Here is a 14,317-nt window from a genome sequence, read left to right on the forward strand (position 1 = left end):
TAAATGCCACCAGTGGACTACAACATTCATTGTGCCACCCGCCAAAGGAACCTTTCAAAACAAATCTTAGGCCAGGCACTGAAGCCTGAGGTGCAGTTTTTAAGTGCCATTTTGACCTGGCAAAATAAAATGATTCGCAGGCCTAAAGCTTAATACTCATATGTCACAGCTAACATATGTCCTAAACACTCATAGGGCAGGGTGCATTGTATTTAAAAAGTAGGACATGTGTGGTTGAGTTTTACATGTCCTAGCAGTAAAAAAATCTCTTAACATCTTGTTTCACTGCTGTTAGTTCTATCTCTCTCATTGACTAACACCGTGTTAATGTATTATGTTTAATAAGTGATAACTGTAGATTGGGGACAGGTAGTATGTTTACACTCAAATGAAATATAATGCAAAACCCTCCTTAATGGTGAAGTCAGATTGTATGATGCAATTCAAAAAATTTGACATTTAGAAACTTGGGGCCTCATCTATAAGAAAATTGTGCAGCGCTGTGCCATGCTGAGTCATTTTCAAAGCACAGGGATGTGTCATATTAACAAGAATGTGACGCATCCCTGTGCTTTCCTATGTTATGGTGCACGATTAGCTGCCATGTGCCAGCGCAGGCACCCTTGCGTCATTTTGCAAGGGTGCCTGCAATGAGGGGATGATTACTTTTGTGCAGAAAAGGACACCTTCCTGCACAAAAACAATCATTAATGGCATTTTTCTCTTTCTATGCGAGCAGCAGAATGAACAAGCATAGAAAGAGGAAAAATGAGGAGAAATAAAATAATTTCTCCTTGTTGTGCCATTCCTATGCTTCCCTTGGGGAGGCGTAGGATTCTGGCGCATTCACAGTTTTACAAAATGTTGTAAATCTGGGAATGCGTCAAATTTCATGAATGTTGTGTGGCAACACCCACAGCATAACCCATTGAATGCCTCTCTCACACAAATCAGCGATAGGGGCCCATATTTGCAAGGTCATAAAAAGTCACCCAGGGTGACTTTAGGTGGACTTGTAATCATGGGCATGCCCATTGCGCTGCCGGTGATTCAAAAAACGTGACACAACAGTGGCGCAATGGGCTTGTAAAAAAGGACCTTGGCATTTTTTGTCCCAACCAACTGTGTCTTTTGGATCCACAGCTTTACACGAGGGTTTTTAGGTCTCGCCTGGCGAACGCAGCGCGTAGCGCTGCTGTCGCCAGCGAGATCTATTGTTGCTGACTTGCCTTGGAAGTGGGACAGGAGATGGGCACGCGCAGGCTCTTGGCGGATTTGAGTTGGTGTACGCGCTTACAGCCACGCGGCGTGCACATCTCCTGTCCCCCTTCCCAAGCAAGTCAGTATGCAGTTTCACTTTCGTGAACATTCACTCGTTAAAAACGCAGCATTTGTTAAAAACATATTTTATACTCTACCGATCTATAAACTGTAGCATTACAGATTTCTGTCCTTTCATATTTGCATGCCATAGTATATGGCGATTTGGTGGACGCATTTTTTACTGGCTTTCTCGTTAACGAACAACAGTATGCACACGCAAAATATGCGCGCAGTAGCTTTTCCTTTAAGGGCGATAGAGATTTTCTAAAATTCACAGGCATGGTGTTTCTCCGTGTTTGTTGCCAGGGTGTAAACAAAGCGTTGTTGCCCGCTTCACAAGAAAGTCCTAAAGTGCAGGGGAGTTTACCTTGTCGCTGACCGGCCTGGCCCTCCGCTCCTCCTCAGTGGCGAGCTTTCTCTTTTCCGCCGTGCCTCACACCGAGCCAGGAGTCGCACTTCCTTCGTGCCTGGTCGGATCCCGGAGGCGTGTTTTGGGAAGGCAGCCTCAATACCTCCGCCCAAATGCACATCGGCTCACGAAAGCAGCAGCATCGCAGAGCTGCCCGAGCGAGCTTAAAGAGACACTCGCTTCACTGCGCGCTCCGTGTTGCAAAGCCCACGGCTCCCCCCCTCCTCCGCCGACAAACTTTAAGAAATCCAGGAATGCTGCTGATTTCATCTCGGTCGTTAAGAGCCCGCAGCGTCTCAGAACCAGCTTGATTTTTTTTCTTGCCATAAGCATGCGCTGTATAGGGGTGTACGTGATTTAATTCAATATTCTGAAGACGGCAAGGTGGGGTTCGCTCACTTATTAGTGCCACAAAAACGCCAGTGTTTCCATAGGCGAGACGCCGATTTCCAAAGAAAACATTAACATCTGCGTTTGAAAGGAACAAGTTTCGGCTTTTTGTGTGTGAATATTTTCGCCATCTGCTGGGCACTGCATGAAAAACTTATTTATGCAACATGACTCGTATTTGGCAAATAAGTTTGTGGTATGAAACGTTTTAAATTGGCTGGCTGTTTTTAAGCGCATCACACAAGTATTTACGTCGTTTCTAAGCTCAGTACAGGACTGTTGGCTCTATTATCTAGTTTCACGGTACTGAATTTAACGACCAGGCTACATTCAAAGGTGAGACGGTTTTGCTAAAATCCGATAGGATGACAAAAAAGGTAGCCGAAGAGGTCATCTGTGAGTCATCTTCCCGGTAAGACACTTCATTAATACATGCCATCAACGAACTCCACTGTGAAGGCCTTTTCCTTGCGTCAGCTAAGTATATATATGTTTTTTGATTTGGTGAACATTAAACCATAAAAAAAAAACTCAAAAATACATATACAAACAACCACTCCATCATAAACATATGAATCACCATGAGGGAAACATACAATTATTCAAATATATATCATCTTGTATATGAATAATGAGAATACGTGATTGGTAAATAGTAACAAGCAGGGTCGAACTGGGACATAAATTTGACCGGGACACCAAAATAAAAGTGGCCCGGATTAGCGTGCAAGAGAGATTGGAAAAAGTGGCCCACATTTGCAAATCAGAGCAGTGTTGAACTTGTAAAGACATACTGTATGGGTATTTTGCGGGGAGGGAGGGGGACTGCATGTGTTTGTGTTGCAGTCTAATGCTTGTGACAACAATATCATTGAAATCAACAGGAACAACAAGCATTTGCAATGCAATAGGTCTCGCATTTGCGAGACTTGGTGCTATTGGCATTGTAAATGACAATGCCTTTTATTAATTTGTTTTGAAAACCTGCAAGCGGCGCATAAACATGCACTTTGTATGCATAGTCCTTGCTTACAAGAAGCAAGGCTTGCAGTAAAGGAGACTGCCAGCCTTGCTTCTCATAAGCAAGGACTATAAGTACAAAGTGCTTCTTTAGGCACAGCTTGCAGGTTTTCAAACGCATAAATAAAAGGCATTGTCATTTACAATGCCAATAGCTCCAACTCTCGCAAATGCGAGACCTATTGCATTGCAAATGCTTGTTTTCTAAAGTCAGGTCTAAATCAAAGTTGAAATCGTCCACTTACTAGTTACATTTTAAATGTTACACATTTATACTTTAATGGCCTCTGATTGATTACCCATTACCCGATTTGCTGTAGACAGACTTCTGAAGAACACTGCGTAGGACTTCACTTAAATGTAAGTGCTTACAGTGACTTTTGATGTAAATTGATAGTTTACCCATCTGCCCATCTGTGGATTCTCCGGTTCTCCCTCCCCATTTAGAGGCCGTTGAACTATTTAGATGGCGGAACTCAGCCAGATCCGGCACAATAAATACCTTATCAACATGGGCTGCGGCTGAAAAAAACCTCTGTCTCCACAAGCTTGGAGGGCTTGACCTGTGTAGGGCAGAACTTCCACCAGCATGTCCACTATGAGTTTCCTTATCCAGATCAGCAAAGCATGACATTGTGTCCTGGAAAGGAAAAGTAATGACTGTCAGGTCCCGCTAGGGAAGTTTCAATATGGAAGACACGTTACTAAGGGCAGGCAAAGGCAGGGCATCATCCCCCCGCCCCCCAGTGGCTTGGGCCAGCCCTCCAAGCTGCAAATAAGCCTCTGGTTATGAAATGCCCTTAGGACTTTGGCAGCTTCCATCCGCTCCATGTTATGGATACATTGGTGAATGCAAATAATCAAGCAAAAAAGGGAATGAATTTGCATTGTACTTCATAAAATGATAGTTTCTTTCATTTTTAAGAGTCTGTGCAGTTCCTTAAGTTATGCAGTTCATGAACTTTTGTTCACCAGAACCATAAATGTTATTTAAATACACTACCTTACCCATCCAATTATATGAGAACGGCGAACTCTAATATCGTAAATAAACCTTAGTTTTCACGAAATTTCATTTTTAGAAGACTATAAACTTCACAACTTTTGGAAGTTGTGAAGCTTGCCATTTTCACATACATACCACCAGCACAATTATAATTATACGTGGCACAGAGATAGTGCCTTAGGCGTTAGAGGGACCAGCTGCTTTCAGAACTAGCAAGGCTGACAGATTCTCAGCTGTCCTGGTTGTGCAATAGGACCTCATTAATGAGACCCAACAAGTCTTAAACCAGCCTGGTGTTGCTGGTGTTCCTGTTCAAAGGTTTTCAAAGGTGACTTGACCTGGCAGTTTGGGCTGAACCATTCCTTTTGCAGGAGGACCAAGACTGATTGTCATATGCTTGCTCCCTGCCAGAGGCAGAGGGGCAGATTTACAAGCCCCTTGTGACAATTTTGCATCGCTGGTGCGCAGCGGCAACGTAAACAGTGCTGCCAATTTACAATGTGATGCATCTAGGGAGATGCCTCACCTTGTAACTGTGTCAGGTATAATGTATGCAGGGTGGGTGTTCTCACGCAAGAAAGCCTTCAGTGAAATCTACAAGATTTCACTGCGCCACTTCTAGGACTCCACTGTGTCAAAACCTTACACTTGCTTAAAGCAGGCATAAGGAGTGACGCAGTACAATAAGTATAGGCCTCAACATGCATTGCTGGAGATGCGTCGTGCTTGCGACACAACTCCAGCAATGCGTGACTTGTGGGCCAACAGATGCGTCAGAATTTCTGACGCATCTGTCAATCCTTGCACCATGGTGCACCGTATTGTAAATACAGCACATCCATCGTGGCGCAAGCGTATTGTAGGCTGGCGCTCGGGAAAGTGACGCATCTTTACAGATGCGTCAGTTTCTTGTAAATCAACCCATGAGCGTTCTGCAAGGATTCCACTCTTCCGTTTATACTAGCCAGCTCGAAAAACAAACCTGAACGAGACGCATAAACTATCTGGACAAGCATACACATAAGTTGCTGCAGAGAAATAATGTTCCTGGACCAAATGCCAAAATATTGGAATAGCTAATGATTTTATCTCCAGAGCAACCAGTAACATCAATGACCTTTTAGCCAAGATATTTGGAAAGTTCTGTGGTGAAATGAAATATCTGGCCTCATTTCAGAAAACGGAAATTACCTGTGTTATATGTGTATTGCCTGAATGGTCAGGGCAATTTCAGCCCAGTGTTCAAATATTTTCCTAGGTGCTTTTAGCTTCATCTGACTTTGTGCATAAAGGGCATATATTATTTCATTCAAGGTGAACCTGGAAATGCAGCGTTCACTCACCTACCAAGATCACACTGTTCCTGGTCAAAGGCCCCCTTAGTGCAGCAGCTCACCATAATACAGAGGGCAAGCATTGTTACAACATCACCTACGAAGCAGCACACCAAAGACACACCTATCTAGCTGTTAAGATGGTCATCTCTACCCCCATCCCACACGAAAGCACTCATCTTTCCCCCCAAAGCAGTACAAAGTCCTCCTATTTGAAGGAAAGGCTCACCACTCAGCTGAAATTCATTTCAACTCGAAGTCTGCAGTCTTCCGTTTACTTTTCCTTTCATCACAATCTCTGTACCTAAATAGCCAGGAGTCCCACCTGATAAACTCACGTTACCTGCTGGGCTTAATTTGAGCCCAAAGTTTTGTCAACACAGGCACTTATGACAGCTGCCATATGGTGGCGCTATTTGTGCAGTTTAGTGATGAACTGAACAACAGTTGTTTATCCATTCAACATACATTAAAAACTACTAAAACCTGCCGCCCAAGCCATTCTTATATTTATGACAGCCTTGAACACTCATCATTGTCTGACTTTAGCAGAGTGATGGTCAGTAGTTGTGTAGGAACTGTCATTGGCAGCGCTGGCAGTGGTAAGGGGTGGTACAAGCTGTGGTGGCCTCCTGACGAGGGCCCTGGAACTTATTGTTTTACAAATTAAGCACTGATTAACTGAAATATGCTTTCCCATTTTGGGATCTAGAGGTACAAGCTATAAATTAATACAATTTCTCTATTACTTGCAGATTGTGAAAAATTGTACTACAGTGATTCGTAAAGACAATAACACTGCGGACTTGATTTGTGACCCTGCAAGTTCAGAGGTAAGTGCACCACTGAGACAACACATCTGAAGAAATACCTGTTAATCTTTGACTATACAGGCAATCAAGGTGTATGATATAAGACGACACAACTTCTGGGGCATATTTATCAAGGATTTTGAGTCGCCCATGACTACCCTATGGGTCAGGCATCCACCCATGGATTTTGGCGCATTCACAGATTTAACAACACTGGAAAACCTGGGAATGTGTCAAAATGCTACACATTCCCAGGAGATGCACAACAAGGTATAATATCTTTATTTCTCCTTGTTGCTTCCTCTTTCTAAGTGTGCTGCTTAGAAAGAGGAAAATGCCCCTGAGGATTGATTTTGTGCAGGAAGCTGCCCCTTCCTGCACAAAAATGATGGTGCCTACAACACAGGCACCTTTGTACTATGGCACAAGGGTGCCTGCATGGTGCTAGGCAGCTAAACTGATGCCTGTGCAAGGAAAGAACAGGAATGTCCCATGTAATGAGAAATACGTTGCATTCCGGCCCTATCCCTTTCACGCAGAGCAGCAAGGTAGCCTGCTGCACTGCATGAAAGTTTGATAAATATGGCCACCGGTGCATAGTTACCCTCAAAGAACTGGCTTTGCTGCAGTCCTAATGGTGAAAGCAGGCAACGTACTTGTATGTTTTAGAAACTATTGCAATGGTAGAAAAAAGGGTGCCCTTGGTGACTTTAAATTAAGTTGGGCAAAAAAACATTCTGGGGGAGTTGAAAAGAAAAGGGGCAGGATTGGGTGTATGGATTATAAGGACCTCATATTTTGTGTTTGAAAGCTTTCTTAGATATAACATTTAAAAAGGACACCTTACTCGTAAGCATTACCAGATAACTATATACGTGATTTGTGGTAACAATATATATGTAAGCAGACTAAAATATTGCTCAGTTGGACACTCAAGTACAGATTCAAAACTGAATATCATGTTTGCCTAAAGAATAACAAATGGATATTATCCATGAGATTTTTAGTTAAAAAAAAGAAGAAATAAAGGAAGGGGGAATAAATAGAACGGTTCAAAATGAAAGAAATATTCACAATAATAACTATGCTTTCCCAATTAAAAAAATTATTAAAGTAAAAAAACTATGACAATGCCAATAGAATGCCATGATTTATAACAATTTCAAACTAAGTAAACTGACAGCACGAGAATACAATTTTAAGGATAATTCCTGATACAATTGGCTTAGAAACGTCTTGGTATGGTATGGTACTAGCAAGTATTAAAGGTTTGGTTACAAAAGGCCCTCATTCGTCTCGAGGCTGTAATCCTGGTTCAAATCCAAAAAGGAGTTTGCTCACAAATTAGGATTACAAGAATTGAAAAATTACAACACTCATTCCCCAATTCAAATTTCACCATGTAACACATGGAGGATTTCTTGTGGTAAAAAAACACAATAATTCAAGATCTCCAGCTTTGAAGTTTGGGAAGGTTGTAGTATCAGCATGTTATCTCCAAATCCTATTTGAAGAATCCAAAATGGAGAGGCAATACCACACTCATTAAATATCGCGCTATGCAATATCAGTAACTATCAATGCGGGATTAACATCTCAAAATAACATGCCTCCTCCAATCTGAGTCTAATTTATTATTCGGGGCAAGAGCTACGCTCTAATGTATTCGGTGAGATGGCAGACACAATGTGGTCAGATGATGGGTGGAATGAGGATGAGAAGCAAATTGTCTCTGAACTAGTGTGAGATGTCACCTTCACAGGGATTGTGCACATAAGGCTTTGGGGCGTAAGGTTGGTTGGCTTTGAGAGGTAATAATGATAGGAAGAGGAAGCATAGCTAATCAACAAATACAGTGATCCCACAAATGGCAGAACAAAGAGGAGACCAGAGAAAAGGAGGGAAATGAGAAATCCAAAATGAAAGTGAGTTTACAAGTGTGAATCTGTAGTAACAACAGCAGGTGATAGGGAAAAACTACAGTTCTGATGGGTTGACACTTTGATGGTGCTAGTGATTTTGCTGTTTTATTGGATTCTTCTGGTAGGTCAACTGTAGTAAAAGAGAAGGAAAAACAGAAAGGAAGGTCATGGGACTTTGACTAGTCATTAAATGTCTCAAACCAAATGGGTTTACATTGCTGTGCACTTTGTCACCAGCAAACCTTTTAGGAGTTCCTCTGAGCCTAGTTTGACTGTGGGTAATAGGGTGTGCCCTAGTTGAAGAAGATGTGATACTGGGCCACCAAAAGTAGGTAAAGGGTAGAACCGCTGGGCAAATGTAAATGGAGGAAATGGGCAAGTGACTTGGTGAAGGCAGGAACTACAAGGGAGTTGAGATTATATTTGATGGTTCCAGAGGAGTAGCAGGAAACCAGAGACTTGAGACCTAAGTCTTGATGCCTTATGGATGAATGGCCCAGCTGTGACATAAAATGCATTTGTATGTACTGCATGGGCTTACTGTGGTCAGTTTAACTTCATTCCAATATTGCTTTCCTTGTTTTGACCCTTGATTAGTCAGGGAATGAGGGGGTGAGGCTCAGGCAGCCAACATATTCTACTGGCCCTCTTTCTTTGCTCCTTATCAACAAAACCACTTTATTCGGTTAACAAAAAACATAAAAGTACACAGCATACAGCATATACCACAACAGTCAAATTAAAATTTTCATAGATAATCGTGGGCTCCATAAAACATATCACCAGAGTTCATAGAAAAAATAGATAAGACAAGCTACCAACAATTTGCAATAAAAGAGAGAGTCTTTTAAAAACATTTCTCTGTAAGATCCCAAGAGAAGGCAAACCAACCAGAAAACATATTATACAGCAAGACTTTTCAGGTAGAAGGGCAGACATTAAAACAGAACCCATTAAGCCATACAGAATCAACCGGGTTACATGACATTAAATGCTATTTTTACCTTTACCTCACTGCGGGCACTAATAAACTTGCAATAATAAAAGTCTCCCACGAGTCATTCAGCATCTGAACATATAATAATGCAGGTCTGACCTGCATAAAACTTTTTCCCTTAAAAATAGGTAACAAAAACTTTCTGCGCATATCGCAAAAATGGTCACAAAACATCATAAAGTGCATAGTGTCCTGGGAGGAAAAATTATCACAAGTACATGGACCTTGGTCATTCACCCTTCTCCAGCCCTGCGTATCTGCTAATAGACAATGAATAAGGTTAAAACGAAATCTGATTAAAAGAAAGTGATGGTAGAGCTTTGTGAAAATCTTCAGATATGATTCTGTCTATGGGGATGTTTTTAATAAGATGTATGCTCTCACCGTGGGTTTCATTGTCTCACTCACCTATCTTTCTAAAAAAATCATATTTAAGAAATGTTTTTTAACCCACGCTAGGTCCTCTTTCCTGGTATTTTCTGGAGAATCAAAGAGTTCAGGGCTCCCTGATTTCTTTAAAATAGTTTTAACATATCATAGCCACGGAATATAGTTTGCACTCTCCATGGAACACAATCACTGGCAATCTCTTGATCGAACACCAGATCTGGGGTAATCCAGATCATCAGCCAGCATATAACCGGGGCCAGACCTATCAAGTCAGAGACATAGCCTTTGCCTAGTTCTTGATGTATAATGTATGTGGGTTTGGATTGAGGGACCGACAGCAGGTTACTTAAGAACTTATTTTCAACTATTTGTAAGCCCTCTACCGACATATAACCCCAGATTGCAGGCCCATACTTTGCAATGGCAATACATTTTGATCTATATATATTAAGCATTGCTTCGATTGGTTTGGCCCCAAGTCACGGTGCAAAGCCATGGACGGCTGCTACAGATCATAACATGGCATTTTTTTTGCATTTTTTTTGCTGGACACACGAACCCCTCTCGTCGAACAGTACCCCCAGATAAGTAAAAGAGGTCACCCTAGACAAGTCTGCGCCTTCACAATAGAAAGTTTTAAACTTTTTTGGTCTCTGGCCCATGATCATAGTATGCAATTTGGCTATGTTAACGATTAAGTTCAAAGATTGCATAAAGGCCCCGAAAGAATCCAAAAGCCTCTGGAGCCCTACTGCTGTGCGTGCCAACAACACTGCATCATCCGCATATAGGAGGGCAGGGATATCCCGGTCCTCTACGCGGGGAATATCTTGGCTGGCAGAGCACAGAGAAATACTCATGTTTTTTATATATAAAGTGAAGAGAATGGGGGCTAAAATGCAACCCTGTCTGACACCTCTACCAATACTAAAGTGCTTTGTGCATTTACCATCTTGATCAACTCTCACCCTCGCAGAAAGATCCCTGTGGAGATCAGCCAGAAAGTTAACTATGCAGTGATCCAAACTCATATTAATCAGTATAACCCATAGTTTCGATCTATTAACTAGATTGAAAGCCGAGGACAGGTCCGTAAAGGCCAACTGTATATTTCACAGCTAATAGGTGCAGATTTAAACATTGGTCTAAAGTACTCCTTCCTTTTCTAAAACTGTATTTGAGATTTGACAGTACTCCACTGTCATCCAGTCAATCCGAAAGTTTACTGTGAATCACTCTCCCTAGCACTTTTACAGCTGAGTCAATCAAACAGGAATAATTGTGGAGTGGGACAAGGACCTCGGAAAACCCTGCTTACTAGCCACATTACAAACTTTAGTTAAACATTTTGCCCAAAGAGTTTGGTTCTGTTTTTACAAGTCAGCCGGGGCACCATCCGGGCCTGGGGCCTTATTGCTAGTCATTTGCATAATTGCTAGCTCTACTTCTCCTTCATTAAAAACCAAAACAGGATGGCCCTTTTCTTGATCTAGGGATGCGGGAGATCCCAACTCAACCGAAACCTCATAAGTAAGTTTAAAATGAGAGAACCATTGATCCTCTGTGATATTGCATTCCAGGAGAGAATTATAAGCACCAGAAAAAAAAGGTGTATTTACTATTGTCCAAATTCCGGCACTATCCTTAAGAACCTCCACTGCAAGTAGGTCATTCCATGTTTCCTCTTCAATTTCATTTTTACGGAATTTCAGGGCACACTTATACGACTTTCTTAGCGCGGATATCGAAGTTTTATCTTGTGGAACCTGTTTCAGGGCTGCAAAACGCTTTCGATGTGTTTCAGAACAATTCCTATCACACCATCTCTCAGTTAATTCTTTACGAATTCTACTTGGCAAGGTAAGGTCTTTCACTACCTGTACACAGATTTCTTTCATACGCAGGGAGTACCTCAGCCCCAGTTTAGTTGGATCAAGACAGATGCTGAAGTTCTCCTCAGTGCTCTCCCGTAAATCCTGGAGAAAGAGGTCTGGAATTACCCTAGACCATTTCAACCTACGCCCCTGGTCAGTTGGTTTTAGGCAATTATCAATAAACGATTCTCCTTGTTTTCCCTTTAAACCAGAACCCGGGCCTAGTGCGACGTAAATAGGGTTATGTTCACTAAAATGCGACCACTGCGTATTGTAAGAAACCACCTGAGTTGACAATACAGGGGAAATAAATATATAATCTATAATAGAATCCCATCCTCTCGCCTTAAACCTAGGGATCCTTGCCTCGCTAGCATTTGTGCTAGGTTGAACAAGGTCTATTTCAGCCAAAGATCCTCCTCCAGGCATTCACCTTGCTGTGTATGCTCAAAATGCGAATTGGATGAAGTCACTGGCCCTCTAAAGTCAACAACATGACAATTCAAAGTACACAAATGAATATTAAAATCGCCCAAGATTATAATTGAAGAAAAAGTGGTTTGCTTCACTCTACAATCCTCTAAAAAACATTTCAGATTACATAAGTGTTCATTTATAAAGTTACTATCAAAAGAATTATAAAAGTTAACAATCAGCAATTTTGGTATGTTGGTAGGGAGAATTTCTATTGCTAAGCCGTCACAAGATCCAGTGTCCACAGTACAATGTATACCCAACATTTTGAGTGATATCAAAGTTAAGAGACCCCCTTTAGTCCTACCTGCCGTAGAGGGCCATGCAGGCTCACCATAGGACTTATACCCATCCACCCAAAAATTATTTTCCCTGTCCCATGTCTCTTGTAAGCCCACTATGTTGTACTCTTTTAAGAGATCAAGCCACATAGGACCATCTCTTTTACTTCTTAAACCTGCTATATTCCAGCTAAGAATCTTACAATTTAAATTATTGCCCTCACTTGTCCCAGCACCTCTTGAACTGTCTATAATATTAGTTTGCTGTTCGGGGGTGGTGGGAGGGGGAGATACCATTCAATCATTATTGTCCAGTTGACTTGATGGGAGGAATCTGTTTGTGAACAGTAAACTGCTCTCCCTTCGTGCCTCCCCTGGTAGCTCTTTTAGCAATAACAGTGGGTTTGGGGCAATAGGGGGTTCGGGTTAAGAGTCTGGCCATCCCTATAACTTGGCACAGACAAAAAACACACCCTCACTTTAGTCAAAAACAAATTCTCCCCTCCCTCATGCTGGGAAACTGTTGCCCATCAGGTGGTGGGTAAAAAAAAAAAACAAGGTCAGGACCCTAATGCCCCCTGGGCCCTCATTGTACCATCCTGCTATTCCTGGCTGATCAAAATGAATGACAATACAGTCTCCCTCTACCTGTTTAGGCCCAAATCCCACCCAGCCCACTTGTCTTGCCATTATGATGTGGGAGGAAGCCAGCACCCCGTTGTTTGAATACTGTTTACACCAGAACTTGGTTTTATGTATGAGTTCCTGGGTAGATTCTATAAAGTTCTCTTTAAGAGGGAGAGCACCTATAAGAATTGCTACTAGGGGTGATAATCTTGTCCTGTTCTACTAATTGTTGATGAGCGGCAGGGATCTGCTCACCATATTTGCAAGACTTGTCCACAACCCGCCGCCTCGGGCTCACCACTGGCTCAACGTTAGCTAGAGAATCTGTGCTGGTCTGGGGCAAGGCCCCTTCTCCCTTTTGGCTTACCGCCAAGGATCATGGGGTTGGTTCACCAGACCTATTAATCAACATCCCTCCATTATTCAAGTCCATAGGTTGAGTCTCTCTACTCTCTAGTTTCCCATATTACCTAATTTACCGGCATTTTAAAAATATTGGAAATGTCTTGGATCATTGTAGAGAAATGTTGCTTCAAACCTCTTTTAAGTAAGTACTCCAAGGCTTGTCTAACAACTGAGTAGATGGGATTGTCATGGCCTCGGTCTAGTCCACCATCGTTTCTTGAGATGGGTTCAGCTGGTGCTATGCCTGGTTAAGTGCCTCTCCTGTTCCCCTTTTTTTGGCCGCGGTCTTAGGGCGTTGGCGCCTCCTGGCACAAGTGTCTATGGGGTTTGGAATCCCCGGTGCAAAGTAGGCGGTGCAGCGGCTGCTGTGACAGGCTGCTGTGACAGGCTCCTTATCAATGACAGTAGAAGGTTCAATTTCAGGGCTGTTGAATCTGAACGATACCCCAGGCAGTGTACAACAGGTAGTGTTTGGGGAAATGGTCAAACTGTGTAAGAGGTGATCTGGTATTATAGCTTCTTGTTTTGCCTTTGAGTTTAAGGGGGCGGTATAAGCCAGGAAGCATGACCTATTTCATTATCCTTTTGGAGTTCTTCTCATTCTAACAGTGACTGGTGAAAATTAGTCATTAGTTTGAATCTATATCCCAGCCAATTGTGCATTAAGGAATATCTAAAATAAGCAGTCAGGGTCTAGTCTTTCCGATGCAGCAGCATGGTGTGTTAAAGGCTTTAACACAGGCTGTGGTAATGAACCTTCAATGAGGCCCAGACATATACATTGATTTATCTTCAGAAATGTATTGATAATCAAAGCATTACATAAAACCCATACCTCCCTCTCTACAAATATTAAAACCTGGTGGCACCATAAGGTAGTATATTGATTTTAACGTTAGCACAAAAGACAGCACACACTATGCCGTTCTAACCAAGAAATATCAAGTACTGTCGCAGTTTTCTTTTTTCAACTAGAGTGGAGTAATCAACACAATTATTGGATCCAGTGATAGCTAAATATATTAACTATGTCCACATAGGATTTAATTTCAG

General features: G+C 42.1%; 1 protein-coding gene across 1 annotated transcript in view; it reads left to right on the top strand.

The window, feature by feature from the left end:
- The window catches only part of LOC146796237 (cathelicidin antimicrobial peptide-like), a 123,286-nt gene that overhangs the window by 68,963 nt on the left and 40,006 nt on the right, over positions 1 to 14,317 (top strand). The window contains exon 3 of the mRNA XM_085630188.1: positions 6,238 to 6,315. Within this exon, the coding sequence (XP_085486314.1) occupies positions 6,238 to 6,315 (78 nt within the window). The remainder of the gene's footprint in view (positions 1 to 6,237; positions 6,316 to 14,317) is intronic.

The sequence above is a fragment of the Triturus cristatus genome, chromosome 10 (assembly GCF_964204655.1).
Source record: "Triturus cristatus chromosome 10, aTriCri1.1, whole genome shotgun sequence".
Taxonomy (NCBI): domain Eukaryota; kingdom Metazoa; phylum Chordata; class Amphibia; order Caudata; family Salamandridae; genus Triturus; species Triturus cristatus.